This window comes from Malus sylvestris, chromosome 13 (genome assembly GCF_916048215.2).
Source record: "Malus sylvestris chromosome 13, drMalSylv7.2, whole genome shotgun sequence".
NCBI lineage: Eukaryota > Viridiplantae > Streptophyta > Magnoliopsida > Rosales > Rosaceae > Malus > Malus sylvestris.
This window is the reverse complement of record NC_062272.1, coordinates 6,258,321-6,273,727: the sequence shown is the minus strand read 5'-3', so window position 1 is coordinate 6,273,727 and position 15,407 is coordinate 6,258,321. Positions and strand designations below refer to the sequence as shown.

General features: G+C 37.0%; 2 protein-coding genes and 1 long non-coding RNA gene across 7 annotated transcripts; 2 read left to right on the top strand and 1 right to left on the bottom strand.

Annotated features, from left to right (window-relative positions):
• The first annotated feature begins 6,942 nt into the window (after positions 1-6,942).
• On the top strand, positions 6,943-11,302 carry LOC126596526 (polygalacturonase At1g48100-like). Its single transcript, XM_050263142.1, has 7 exons — positions 6,943-7,418; positions 8,543-8,674; positions 8,898-9,125; positions 9,237-9,281; positions 9,383-9,590; positions 10,217-10,407; positions 10,646-11,302. The coding sequence occupies exons 1-7, from the start codon at positions 7,029-7,031 to the stop codon at positions 11,036-11,038; spliced, it is 1,587 nt and encodes a 528-aa protein (XP_050119099.1). The 5' UTR covers positions 6,943-7,028; the 3' UTR covers positions 11,039-11,302.
• On the bottom strand, positions 8,517-11,879 carry LOC126596537 (uncharacterized). Its single transcript, XR_007613985.1, has 3 exons — positions 11,796-11,879; positions 11,400-11,550; positions 8,517-8,649 (listed from the first exon to the last, which is right to left on the bottom strand). It is a non-coding gene; the product is annotated as an uncharacterized LOC126596537 (long non-coding RNA).
• A 35-nt stretch (positions 11,880-11,914) lies between these two features.
• On the top strand, positions 11,915-15,271 carry LOC126596531 (1,4-dihydroxy-2-naphthoyl-CoA synthase, peroxisomal-like). 5 transcript variants are annotated; one of them, XR_007613983.1, is made up of 10 exons: positions 11,915-12,298; positions 12,394-12,516; positions 12,785-12,886; positions 12,986-13,024; positions 13,181-13,279; positions 13,431-13,478; positions 13,573-13,668; positions 13,814-13,936; positions 14,028-14,251; positions 15,033-15,271. XR_007613983.1 is itself a non-coding variant. In XM_050263152.1 (9 exons), the coding sequence occupies exons 1-9, from the start codon at positions 12,038-12,040 to the stop codon at positions 14,142-14,144; spliced, it is 1,008 nt and encodes a 335-aa protein (XP_050119109.1). In that variant the 5' UTR covers positions 11,915-12,037; the 3' UTR covers positions 14,145-14,349. The 5 variants fall into 5 exon arrangements, 1 of the variants encoding a protein (XP_050119109.1); XR_007613984.1 differs by having other exon boundaries at positions 15,004-15,271; XR_007613982.1 differs by having other exon boundaries at positions 14,987-15,271.
• The last annotated feature ends 136 nt before the right edge of the window (positions 15,272-15,407 follow it).

Genomic DNA, 15,407 nt, shown 5'->3' with positions numbered 1-15,407 from the left:
TCATAGAGAATATGTCACGGTATAAAACATCTTATGTTCCTATTTTTTTCTATTTCAGAATATGAGAATTCTATATGGCCGGTATATGATTCCGTTGAATGATAGGATCCTAGTGATGAACCACGCTGAGCCTGTAAAGTTTATTCAGATTATTGTGAAGATTCTATTGTTTAAATTTCGTTGCAATATACCGAAATCTTTACTTAAAAAGGCTCCTATATTTATTAGGTTCACAGTTTTCATATCCATTGACCTGCACCACTGGAATTTGCAAGACGGATCAAGAAACAATAGACGCACGATTTTTTTGTTAAATTTTTATAATTTCTACTCGCATTGTTGCCATTTATGAATGCAATAATGAGATACTGGAATTGCCGAAAGCAGCAAAACCATACCATGCATGCTCATTGACCGCACAGTAAAGTCAACTGCGATCACGTTTTGGTTACAAGTTAACAGAAATTTGATTACACTTGCGGCATGCCTGAATTATGATGCATTTCCAGATTACACAACAGGAATGCACATGTGTACACTGTTCTAAAAATCCCCGTCTAGGCGGACGGCTGGTCATCGCCTTGATTAATGCATAGTCGTTTGAAAATTAAGAAATGGTGCATAGATCTGCTGAGGCCCCGCCTAGACCGTTTAGGCACCCGCCTAGGTTGCAACTTACTTAGGCAGAAAATAAATAACTTTCATTTTGTATTTTATTTTTTAAAATAAATTGTAAGAAACTTGTCGAATACTTAAATGAGCACATATAATATGCTTGTTTCCCATGATTTCATTATGTTCCAATACTTCATAATATATATGTCATTCTATTTTGTAGTTTATGATGAAATTATATATATATATATATATGTTAAGTATAAACATACACTTTTTTACATGAAATATAATGGATTTAGTTAAATATGCATAGTCCGCCTATACCTCGCCTAGCCGCCTAGGTGTTAAGCTCCAGCTCGCCGCCCGACTAGCGCCTAGCACCTAGCGTCTTTTAGAACCTTGCATGTGCATACACAGTAGTCCACTGTTCACTATCATTATCACAACCCAATTTGCAAGCATACCGAACACCCATATTTTTCCTCATGCATACACATGTTTATTTATAATTTTTGAATTATATCATCATAGGAGAATCAATGAACACAAATAAATAAGCATGTACAAAATGAGAAAAAAAAAATCGTATGTGAAAAGTATTTCCTTACGATATTATCTTGTTAATTCTTATTCGAATGTTTAAGTGGTTTAAATCCATATAGTCTAAGTTTAACTAGGAAACATATATACATATCTTATGTATTTACGATTACACGAGTACAATAAATCGTGCATTTGATTAAGGGTAATGTGGCTTGGCATACATGCATTAGATGCTAAGTCAGAGAGGGAGAAGAAGCAACATAGAAAAGTCTCTGGTGTCTTGTCCCCAAAGAAACAATGGCAATTGGGGTGAACTTCATCAGGGGCTCTCCAAATCGATCCGTGATTGTGGCTAGAATAAGGCCCTTTTTTTTTCTTTTTTCGTAGGCCATCATAATTAAACTGAGGGTTTCAAAGGTATACAAATTACAAAGAGGTAGAAACAAAAGCACTTTTGTCTTCTGTAAATAATTTAAGAATCTATTGAGATTATGGACATGGAGAAAGTTGAGGTTTCATCATAAAACTACTTGGTAATACGGGAAGTAGACAAACTACTTATAAGCATATGCAAGGTCTCTCATTTCTCCGATGTGGATTCATTCTTAACATGCTCCGTCATATGTGGCGAATTTTCAAGCCTAACATGTGGACAAACAAATTGGGTGATGTGAAACACGTGTGGCCATTGAGCTATACACATGGGACAAGTTGTTCTGATACCACGAAGAAAGTTGAGGTGAAACCATAAAATCAATTGACAATATATAAAATAGCCAAACAACTTATAAGCACATACAATGTTCTTTATTTTTCTCGACGTGAGATTCATTATCAACATAACATAGCAAATAAAAGAGCTTTTCCATACTGGAAATATAATTCACATGCTTAACAATGCCGGCCATCCATAACCATAACATCATCAGCATTCAGCAGGGCCTACCGGCCTGGCAGCAACATGTCAACAACGAGAAAACTAAAAACCCCAATGGGGGAAGTTTAGATCTAATGCAATGATCTAATTAATTAATATTATCTTAATTTCATATAATATATATACAGGTAGAGCTGGCTAGCTAGCTCCAAAAATTAGCAAGATCCGTGACCCTTTGCTTACAAGTTAATTTCAATCTGGTGATTGCTATTTGTTGGACCTATTCGATTACTGTTGCACATTGTGCAACTAGCATGTAATTTCGATGGTGATGTACTGATGTTGAAGTTTGTACAGAGACAGAGAATCATATGGTTTTTTTCCCCTTTCTTAACAATCATATTTATCTATCTTTTATATCATGATTAACTGTATTAACACTGATTAGTGCTTGTAAAATGTACATTAGTACCATTGCCCTGCTAAACCCACCAGCTCCAAAATATGGAATCAAACATGAAGCTTCCGAGTTTCAGCGGCCAGCATAATATAATTTAGGTGATGCCAAAGTGCTTTTTTCTCTCATAATTATTTGTCTTTTAAGTCACGAGGGCAAAAATAAAAATAAAAAATCTGTTGAAATGAAGTTTTTACAAATTCTTCTGTTAAAATGATAAAGTTAACTAACAACGATATATTGATCAAATATTTAAAATATAATCGATCAAGTATTTGACGATATATAATGAAAGCATAAAATTCTTCTAAATTTTGTATTTTCATCATTTTAGCTATTTTACCAAAAAGAGTTACTACATTAAACTACTCCTTGGGTGAAAATGATTTAATTAGGTGTTCCATGAAAATTGTCACGTGGCAGTTAATGCATGAAATCTTTTATGCGTTGGTGAGTGAGCAAAATATTTTCTCCAATTAATAATTAATGGAAGAGACGGAAAGAAACCCTAATCATCGATGGCAGGGGCTGCGCGTGGAGATGGAGCTGATCACAAGAGAACTCAAAGTTCACGAGAGCATGAAATTTAATGTAAGCACTAAATGACGGCTAATCAAGAAGGTCGTGTGTGAAAAAAAAAATTGATGTGCCGGGAACAGGTTTAGTACACTGCAAGTAGCTCTTTTCCACATGGTAGAAAGGGTTGAGTTATTGTATGATGATGTTGGTTCAAATTTTATCGGTGATTAATCTAACATCTAATCTAACAAATTTATCATTTGTCAAAAAAAAAAAAAAACAGGTATAGTACACCGAGTGTCATAACACATGTGGTTGTAATTTTTTTTAAATATTTAACCACTTGTATTATGACATTTAGTGTATCCGACCGTGTTCTCAACACACTAAAAAAACTCTCATTACCGATCTTTTCCCCTTTACTTTCCAGTGTCTATATCTTATTCACTCATAGTTGTGTAACAAATTAAAACAAAATAATATATATATATTGCCAAGCATGCAAAACCAGCCAAAAAATGGGATTAAAAAATGAAGATACGTAACATATATATTTGAATTCTGTGTACTTATCATGTTTGTCGTTTCTGATTATGTGTAAGAAACATATACATAATACAATAATTAAAATAGTTTGCTCAGTTATCGGGATTCATTTGACGTTTGACGTATATACTCTTTGTTTGATTATCATGGGATTATATGTGTGTGTGTGTATATATGCATGGATATGCATATACCCGCACTGCAGCCAACAAATTAGGATTTGAATCTCATCCGGATCTAAATTATGGGAATCCTAAGAATCCTCACATCTTAGTCATTCATTATGCATCGTGCGGTCGGAATTTTTTTGATTTTTTTTTATTTAAAATTAAACACAAATACTATAATACTTGACAAAAACTGATTGCACGATGTATGACGAACGACTAGAATGTGGGGATCCCACAAAGTAGATCCGGAGAGGTTCCTCTTCCAACAAATTAAGAGTAATGTAGTTTTGGGTGCGAAGATCAATTAATATTTGTCGAGGACAAAAGGAAAAAATGTGCATGACATTGACAACAAAACAATTTTAACGGTTCTGTGCAAATAACGCTACAAGATGATCACAAATTATACAAATCTTGTTTCTTTTCATAATTGGTTATTATTTCTGTTTTAGTAAACGTTACGGAATGGTAACTTAGTTGGTTAATAATACTTAATTACCTTTGCAACTCCTGAACTCAAATTTCCTCTTTCGCAACATCGCTTGTTTAAAAAGACAAGAGTACGAAAGAGAATAAATCACACAAGTCATTCGTCGTTCTTCTTATCCTATCATTTTTTTTGGGTACCGATAAATTCCAGCAAGGAAAGCATAATGTATGAGAGAGGGGGAGAGCAATTTTGGAGGAAAATGGGGAAAGGGACGGGCAAGGAAGAAGAGGTCAAGGAGTTGTGGGTGATGAAATTGAGGTGTGCATGTTACTGCTAACAGCTTCTCGGCTCTGGCATCTCTGTAAATTCATCATAGCCACGGATATGAGTATAACAAACGTGGGGACGTTCATGGCCTCGTGTTTTTCCTCAATTGCTATAGCTAGCTAGCTCTATCTGATGATATATATGAGACACACAACAACTAAAATAATTCAACCGAATCTAACAGAAACAGAAATATATATTTATATATATATATATATATATCACCATAATGTTTTGTTCCCACATTCCAACTGCATTCCCATCGTTTTCTTGGAATTAATTAAGTTCAAATCTGTCTTTCCGTAATTGTGGGCGACGAATCAAAGTTCACCAACGATACTGCAGTTTCCTATAATAATAATTAATAATATTATTCCAAAGACTTCCAGCGCACATGTACAGTAGTAATCTGATCATTTATCGAAGCTGATGATGTTTCTAAACCCCAATTAGTTTTAATATTAAGTTAAACACCAAATCTTTCTTACTATTTTAATTTTACGTAATCTTTATTATCCGTCTCTCAAACTCATTGTCATCGCAAGTATTGAGCATGTGACTTGAAAGAAACGGATTGAAATCCTCTCCGGATTTCATACTTCAGAGTCCACATACCAAGAAATCTAGATTGTTCAATTTAAATTCTACGATCCACATTAGCATATCTCACTGGTCAATTTCACACAATTTCTCTATCAAACGCCCATATTTCTCTTTCTCTTGAACGGTTCAAATTTTTTGATCCGTGGCCTACAGAGTGTAAGATCCGGAAAGGATCTCAATCCACTGTAAGTTGACAGATTATTACCCAATAATGGTCGTACAAACTGGATTCTAGTACTCTTTTGTTCTTCCTTCAGAATTCCGTATAAACGGAAAAGGCAAAACTATGGGCGCACTGGGTTTTACATTATTTCTCAACTTATATGCCTAAAGTTAAGGATTCTTTCCCAAATAAGTCTCAAAATTCTATTTCTAGTAAAAAACACGCAAATCACCGAAAAAATCAACTATTATTACGCCTAATTGTTATTATATTGTAAGTGATGAGTATTTCATATGGTCTGAATTCTCGAAGTGAAATCTTACTAATTAATATTATCAGTTGTTAAAGAACTACGGAAGTGTCGGGATTTAATTAAATCCTTCTCGGATTAAATAATTTTGATTATATAAAAATATGAGAAAAGTGCAGGCTAACACCCCATCCAACACTTTTAACTAAATTAAATTAAAAAAAAATGAAATTATAGAGAAATTTGTAACAGCAAAATCCTTAGCCTGGGTGCAAGTCAAGAGGACAAATCAGAGAGGAGAGACCGAAAGAGCCCGTGAAGGTTGCATGTGATCATAAAGTGCTGTTATAATCAGTGCCGGGCCTCGACACCTATTTCCCACTCACGTGTGTCCTTCGCCTTTTGAATCCCCCACTCCCTCTGTTAGGTTAATATTTTACTGCCCCTTAACTCTATAGGGCTATTCATACGTAGATTAAACTATTTGGTTAAGTCATTCATACGTAGATTAAACTAGTTGGTTAAGTCAGTGTTTTGTCGTCATTGCCTTATATTTGAATTCACATATATTTTTCTTAAATATTTTACTACCCTTAACTCTATAGAGCTATGCATATGCAAGTTAAGTTAGTTAAGTTAGTGTTTTCGTTGTTGTAGTCTTATATTTGAGTTCACATCTATTTTTTCTTAAATATTTTACTACCCCTTAACTCTATATGGCTATGCATATGGAGATTAAGCTAGTTGGTTGAGTCAGTATTTCTTTTGTCGTCGTCTTATATTTGAGTTTACATCTACTATTTCTTAAATATTTTACTACCCCTTAACTCTATAGGGCTATGCATATGCAGGTTAAGCTAGTTAGTTAGGTTAGTGTTTCCGTTGGTGAGTTCACATCTATTATCTCCACGCTATAAGTTAAAATGGTTTATAATAAAATATAGTCTTGCAAATAGAAAAACACTAAAAGAAAACACAGTGGAAAAAATGACATGATTGAAATGAATGCTCAACTCGATTGATATATTACAGATCTACGATACGGTATTAACAAAAATACACGTGCTATAAAGAAACAAATTAACATCCAAATTAACATCCATGGTTTGCTCATTACGACTAATTAATTAAGATTTGAACAAGGAGTATTTAAATGGAACATGTGTTCACATAAGCATTAGGAAATTGAATGAGTTGCAACAAAGAGCTGCAATATTTGGCATGTGAGGCAAAACAAAATTCCAACTATAATTTTATACCAACTATAATTCACAAAAAAGAAAACATGATAATTAATAAAAGAACAAAAGGAAATAAAAATGAGAATGAAATTAATAAATTTATAAATTCCTAGAATTATCAAATTAGAGCTTATGCATGTTTGTCTCCATCTGTTTGCATGCTCCAATTCTATATAAACACAGCCACCACATCTTTTATATCTAAACTAAACCAGTCCTCTCACACAACTCTCTCTCCCTCTCTCTCTCTCTCTCTCTCATCCACAACCCCACATTGTGCAGAAATGAGTGAGTTCAGTTTCAGAAGCATCACATTCATGCTAGTAATTGCATTTCTGGTTTGGTCGTCGAATTTCGACGCTTGCATGGGCAGAAGAGGCCGGCATTGGAGGCAAAGCAGGGCATCCTTTGCTTCTCTTTCAAAGAAAAAAGGAAAAAGCAACCACGGCGGCAGCGGCGGCGGCCACTACCACAGCGGTAGTGGATCAAAACCCAAGCCCCCATCCCATAAAAAGGCACCATCTCCACCTCGTAACAAGGCACAGCCTCCACCTCATAACAAGGCACCATCGCCACCTCAATATAAAGCTCCACCACCACCACAGAAGGGTCCCTCCACTTATAATGTGCTAGATTTTGGTGCTAAGGGTAACGGCGATACCGACGACACAAAGGTTTGTAGTTTGTTTAAGCTCATCATAATTTTACTCCGTAGTCAATTAAGAACTAATCAATCATGGTCAAGGGTTAAAAAAAATATCTTCATAATTTGAGCTTTGATTAATAATGTTGCTAGCTTTGTACCCTGTTTGGCTTCTTACAGTTATGGAGTCGATTCTCATTAGCTGCAAATCATAAATTAACATGTATAATAAAGTGACTACTAACAGAACAACGAGAAAAAACATGTAAAAAGTTAAGTATTTTGCGCTAATTTAGCTCATGATATTTCCATGAAAATGACAAGGAATTCCAACATGCTCCTAGCTGTAGCATAAATGAATGGTAGTCACTTAACCATTGAGAGAAACAAAATAGTTATTTTGGCAAACTTTTTGCCTTTTTGCCTTTTTGCCTTTTGGCCTTTTTGGATCACTTGCACGTGATTTCTTAAAGGGTTGGGTTGGGTTATTTGGTAATTTTACCTAAATTATAGTTAAAGTATTGTGGTCAGTTGAATTAGTTTTAATGTTTAGTTAATTAAGTTTAATTTTGACTTACCTAAAATATTTAATAATTACCGCTTGTAATAAAGTGATTGAACTCAATGGGAGAATATTTAAGAGCGTCTCAACCCATGATCTAATTGGTACGGCAATTGAATTGCCCTTGGCCCCAAAAAAGGTGGTCCACTAATGCAAACTATGGAACGCAATTAGGCCCAAGGGCTTGTGCCCTACAATTGCCTTTGCAAGAATTGCCTTTGGCTTGTGCCATTGCGCTAGTAAGCCACCCATGTTCCAACTGTCCAGAGAATTGTTGGATTTCGAACGTTAAAAGTAAATTAAAAATTAAAAATGATCTTACGTGGCATAATTTGGTGCATCTTATTTCAACAAAATTTAATCAACTGCCTGGGTTAAATGGCAGTGACAACAGAACAAACCACACTGGTGGGGCCCATTGGGCCCACTGAACAAATTTTATTCTCGTTACGGCAGTTGGGTCACGATTCCAACAATAATTGTATACTGTTTTGCACAGCAAATTAACACCAACCGTATTTTCTACGGTTAAAATTTACATACGGTAGTTTGTATAACATCTAACGGGGGGGTTTTGTTATGGTGTGACGCAGGCATTCCAAGCTGCATGGGCCGCTGCTTGTAAAGTCGAGGCATCAAGCATCATTGTTCCAGCCGGTTATCAGTTCCTTGTGGGCCCCATCTCATTCTCCGGCCCTTACTGCCAGAAAAACATTTTATTTCAGGTAAAAATACATATACACACGGTAACAGAGTGGTAAAAATTAAAAAACACCAAAAAAATAAAATAAAAAAAATATCAAAGTAAAAGTAATTGCACAATTCACATAACTCCTTCAATCCAGAAGGTTAATAGGATTCAGTACGCATTGTGTGGACGACCAACGTTATCATTCACTTATTATGATTTCCGTCTTTTGTCTAATATACGAAATTATAAATTTTCAGCTAGATGGCACGATACTAGCGCCGACGGACTCAAAATCCTGGGGCAATGGCCTGCTGCAATGGCTTGAATTTACAAAGCTAAACGGAATCACAGTACAGGGAAAGGGAGTGATTGATGGAAGAGGCTCTCCTTGGTGGCAAGACACTCCCTATGGAGACCCTATAGATGATGATTACAAGCTCATTGTGCCACTAAACAGCTCAGTCCAACAACGCCCGCCAATGCCGGTAATTAAACTAAACTAAACTAAACTAAATTTTCACACCAGATTTGAACGTTAAATTTCGTGATCATCGAGCTTAAACTAATCAGCATCCTGTGGCTGACATCTGTGGCAGATAAGAAGCGAGCTGAGCGGGAAAATGCCAAGCATCAAACCGACTGTAAGGACCACTTGTGTGCCAAAACCTTGAAGCTTATGTGATCTTGAATCTTGACCTGCAGTTTCAGTAACATGGTTTTGTGTATTTTGTTGATTGTGCAGGCACTGCGGTTTTATGGGAGTTTCAATGTCACGGTTATAGGCATAACGATTCAGAATAGCCCCCAATGCCATCTCAAATTCGACAACTGCCAGGGAGTGCTGGTCCATGATATGAGCGTCTCGTCCCCTGGGGACAGTCCCAACACAGATGGAATTCACCTCCAGAACTCCCAAAGAGTGCTCATCCACTCCACCACTCTTGGTTGCGGTAACTATACACCTTATTCTTCAATATCTACTGTTACTGCGGCGCAGTGTGTCGGACTCACATATTCCCCACTTACTATAATTCCTTTGGGGATCATTCCATGAGCAATCTTATCCTGCCTGCAGCCTTACTTACTGGCATCTTCCATCGACAATCCTGGACCACTAAAAATTTGACATGTAGCAACAGGCAATCTGATACATTCCAAGAATTATAGCAACCTATTATGATGATGCATTTCACACCCTAAATCATCAGTGGTCTATCCAAATTTAGGATTAGGTATCAAACCCATGACAGCAACAACTCTTGTTTTGTAGTATACCCAAGCCTCAATCGATATTTTGTCATCATCGGACAGAAACACTACTCAACTCCCCTGCCCTTCTGTCCAATTCAACTTAAAAACGGCCCACATACAACGGATAAAGGATAAGAAGGAAAAGTATCAAGCATGGCACTTCACATCACAATGATTCCTAAGAACTAACACTGAAGAATCAAATTTACACAGTAACAACAACGGATAAGGCATGAAATAGGCAGAGACTTAAAACCAAGTCGATTAGTATAACTGTAATGGATAAATATTCAACTAAACGTTTCAATTCTTATGATTTGTGCAGGAGATGACTGTATTTCCATACAAACTGGATGCTCGGATGTATATATACACAACGTGAACTGTGGACCAGGGCATGGAATCAGCATTGGAGGTTTAGGAAAGGGCAACACGAAAGCATGTGTTTCAAACATTACCGTTCGAGACATCATGATGCACAACACGATGAATGGTGTCAGAGTCAAGACATGGCAGGTATGAATTCACCTAAAGGTTTTTAACACATCCTTCCTGCTGATTATTAAACTTTAACATAGAACTCTCTTCTGCATCGAATACTCAAATGTCGACTGAAAAACTATCTCAGTAATGCTAGAAATGAGTCCTTAAAAAACGTCTTCTTTATGGGCTCTTCCGACACGTCAAAATAGTTACTAAAGCTTGACAACTTACCATTTTCTTTTACCCATATAACTGAATCCTAAATGTGCAGGGTGGATCAGGGTCTGTTCAGGGAGTGCTGTTCTCAAACATTCAAGTTTCTGAAGTTCAACTCCCCATTGTGATTGACCAATTCTACTGTGACAAAACCACATGCAAAAACCAAACATCAGCTGTGGCTCTATCGGGGATCACCTACGAGAGAATAAGAGGAACTTACACCGTAAAACCAGTACACTTCGCCTGTAGTGACAGCCTACCCTGCGTAGATGTAACACTAAATGGTATACAGCTAAAGCCATTGCAAGAAAAGTATCACCTGTACAACCCCTTCTGCTGGCAGACGTTTGGGGAGTTGAGAACCCCAACAGTCCCACCCATTGGTTGTTTACGGCTTGGCAAGCCATCAGGCAACCAAATAAATTCAAATCATGATGCGTGTTGAGATTTTTAGTACTAAGTATATATCTATATATGTATATCTGATGATGATGGTGTATTCACTTTGTGTGGTCTGCAAGATTTCCTGACCCCTTTCGCACCATCAACGTATTTGGTAATTGGTAATTGGTATAGTGTGTGTATAATTTGGCAGTCCTAGTTTTACAGGAATTCTTCGTCATCTTTGTTAGAGGCTTACGTTTATATCCTGCTGTTATACAAGATTACATAATTACAGAACTTCCATGAATTGTCTACGTTCTAGTGACTCCACAGCTTCAAAAGCAAGCAAATTCAACATTGTGTAATGAAAAAAGTACAAACAACATAAGCAAATGGCTAAACAATTAACAAGAGAGACTTACATGAAACATATGCTTCGCCAATTTGGGATCCCTAATCTATCACACGTCGTCAGGTGTTTTAACTTTTCCGCATGATACTTGTTTCATGTTAGTCCTTCGGGATCAAGATACATCCCCTTGTACAACGCCATCACTTGTATCTCTCAGTTTCCTGTAGTAGTGTTGTAGACACAAGAGATATCTCGGGCATCAGAATTTCTAACAGATTAGGGATTGAAATTGAAATCCAGATCAGTATTCAAGACACATACTACAAATAGCACAAAATAAGAAGATTAATTAACAGTTCATTTAATAACAGCAGATTAAAGCATGAAATCCAATCAGTACAATCTTACAATTTGATAAATCATATGAAATGCAAAGAAATCTATCAAAAGAAGTCTGGAAACGCACCGTTTTCGTCCTTTCCCTGGATTCTGATTTGATTTCTGCAAACTGAAATCCTGAATGCGCACAACATGCTTGCGAATTGCAACGGCAGTTTCACCTCTAGGGGCTTGGCGCCAAAAACGACGCCGCATGAGAAATTGAAGAAACGCACCGTTTCGCTGTTCGCGCCATATCTTATCCAATCCAAATGTCTCATCTTTAACCTCCAAAGTCCGAAGCTTTGATCCTTATCCAGTTCTCCTTCAATGGCAGACGGCCTAGAGAAGGACGTCATGACCACCGCGACTAGGAGGGTGGCCTCCATCGCCAACCACCTCATTCCGGCCCATTTATCTCCCGGCTCCGCCGCAATTTCTCTCTCCAACGCCTCCATGAACGACAGCTACCACCGCACCCACGGCGAGGTCTCGACTCACCGAGTTGTTTGGGAAAATGCTCGCGACGTTTCCGGCGATGAATTCACTGATATTATATACGAGAAAGCCGTCGGCGAAGCCATTGCAAAGGTCAGGCTCCTCAGGCTGGTTTTGATTAATGAATCCTAATTACTGAGAGATCAATGCGATTTGATGTGTCTAAATCTAGTGATTTTTGTGCTTAGGTTACGATTAATAGACCGGAGAGAAGAAATGCGTTCCGGCCGCAGACTGTGAAGGAGCTGATTCGCGCGTTTAATGATGCCAGGGACGACGGCTCCATAGGCGTCGTCATTCTTACCGGGAAGGTACGTCCTTTCCCTCTTTCGCTTTGCACTCCGAACTTTCAATTTGGTTTTGATTCGTGCCAATATCCTAACATTAATTTAGCTCCGTCACAAATTTCCATTATTTCTGTCACCTGGAATGCACGTAATCAACTTTTAACAACAAAATGTTACATTTGTAACGAAAAATTACTAATTAGCAAGTACTTTGAATCGGATAGTTGAGCTATAAGAAAATATTAGGAGGGAATTGAAACATACTAATCTGCAGCGAATTTGGTGTTTTTAGGGAACCAAAGCATTCTGCAGTGGCGGTGATCAGGCCTTGAGAGGAAAAGATGGTTATTCTGATTACGATGATTTTGGCCGTCTTAATGTGTTAGATTTGCAGGTATATATATATACATTGATGTTTATATCTTTATACGATTCTGTAACATAAATGTTCTTACTGACTGGTATATAAATCATCTCAAATGGGTATGTTCAGGTCCAGATTCGACGTCTTCCAAAGCCAGTAATAGCCATGGTATGCCCTTCTCAACATCTTTAGGCCTTTGGTGTTGGACAGTTGGAGAGCTGCGAAACTTAAACGTTTCCGGTTGTTGAAAGCTTTACCACCACCCTAAATAAGGGAATGTATGATCTCATTTCTAACTGTTGTTCATGTTAAATGGTTTATCAGGTGGCTGGTTATGCTGTTGGGGGAGGACATGTATTACACATGGTCTGTGATCTAACCATTGCAGCAGACAATGCTATTTTTGGTCAGACCGGTCCTAAGGTGCTCATGTCATATACCTTGATTCTGGTTAAACTTTGCAAACTTGATTTTTAATCACCGTCAATCATTCATCTTCGTTTCATCTTCAATCTAAGAATGGGTGAGAGCAGCATGCTAACATACAGAAACCTTGCAACTTGTACATTTGCAGGTTGGAAGCTTTGACGCTGGTTATGGGAGTTCCATCATGTCCCGTTTGGTAGGAATTGTTTCAAGTCTGACTTGTGTTATGCAAATACTTGTTTCATATTGCTCTAACTTAGTATGTGTAATGAATGGTTTTGGTCAATCAGGTCGGGCCTAAAAAAGCACGAGAAATGTGGTTTATGGCAAGGTTTTACACAGCTGCTGAAGCAGCGAAAATGGGACTTGTTAACACTGTTGTACCAGTAAGTACACTCTCAATGCGACACAAATCTCATCGGATGGCCTATGAATTGAATACAAATTACATTTTCCTTGAAAATTAATTAGCCTTATATCACTAAAAGTTTGCAGAAGATAGCATTTTCACTGTTTTATTCGGTTATCCAGCTGGAGACTTTAGAGCAAGAAACGGTTAAATGGTGTCGAGAAATGCTAAGAAACAGCCCAACCGCGCTTCGGGTGCTGAAGTCTGCTCTTAATGCAGTTGACGACGGTCATGCTGGACTGCAGGTACCTTCGGTTGGCAACCATATTTCTAGAGATGCCACGGTCTTATTCATATACGTATGTGCTAACTACTTAACCGATGTTTCGAATGCAGCAACTTGCTGGAGATGTCACGCTCTTATTCTATGGCACTGAGGAAGGTAACGAGGGGAAGACGGCTTATATGCAGCGCAGACGTCCAGATTTCTCAAAGTTTCCCAGGAGACCTTAATGCTGAGCACTTTCCCAGCAGACTTGGACCCCTTTTCGGATAAATGGTTTGGTTTTGAAGTTCAGACGTTGTTGGAGAGGAGAATAGATTTATGGCTGATTTCACTTGTAAGTTGCTTTGTCATCTAATAAGAAGCCTCCTTTCACGTAGAGTTTGACTAGGTTTTCGGGCTCCGGAAAAGTAATTTGTTCAAATCTCTTGCTCATTTAGTCTGTTTTTATGGCGATATTTTGAACTACTCTTGCAGTTTTATTTTTGGGTGATTCGAATGCTAGCTAGCCTTATACATTTATCTACTATGTTTGATTTATCAGTAAAGAAAATAAATTTTATACTTTCTAATTTTTTTAATTGTGTGTTTATTGACGAAAATGAAAATAAAAGGGGGAGAACATAACTCTTTGATAGCTTGAGTTTATTAACTTTATTTGCATTCCCAAAAAAAAGCTCAAAAGCAAAACAACAATCATAATATACTAGCAAAGGTCACACACTCTGCGTTGAGAAATATTTTTTAAATATTTGTATTTTAAATTTTTTATGAAATAAGTTATTTGTTTTTAACAGATTCACAGACATTCAAAAAAATAGGAGTTGGCAGTTAGGAAAAAGAGAGAAAGAGAAAGAGAGTGAATGAGTTGAAAGGGTAGTAATAAAGTGACATAGATGTGAGCTTTAGAAAAATAGAAGTAAAAACTTGTTTGTACAAAATTACTTTAATGCCCACATCATTTTCTTTTCTAATATCTTCTTTTAGTTTTGTACTAAAAGGGTATAGTAGTAATTATATTTGTTTTTGGTTGACAAACCGTGTTCTATTAATATGTAGTTTTGATCTTCAGTACAACGGTAATGGCAGAAGCCGCTGCAATACGTGCTGCGATGCAGATGCGTATTGAGTTGGGATGTCAGGATGTGGAGGTTGAATCAGATTCTCAAACGCTCATTCGAATGCTTAATGGGGAATATGCGGTTGATGCTACTTTGGAGTGCTTTATTAATGATATTGGGTTGTTGGTATCTCAATTAGGAAGGGTGAGGTTTTTATTTGTTAAGCGGGATGTAAATGCCGTTGTTCACGCTGTGGTCTCATATGTTGTCTCACATGAAGATGTTTTTCGTTGGGATGCTTTGATCTGGAGTTTTTATTTAATATTCTAGCAATGTAAACGTTTCTATTCGTATTTAAAAAAGTCTACCGTTTGACCAAAAAAAAAATTGTAGTTTTAATTATTAGATAAAAAAAAATGCAAAATAAGGAAA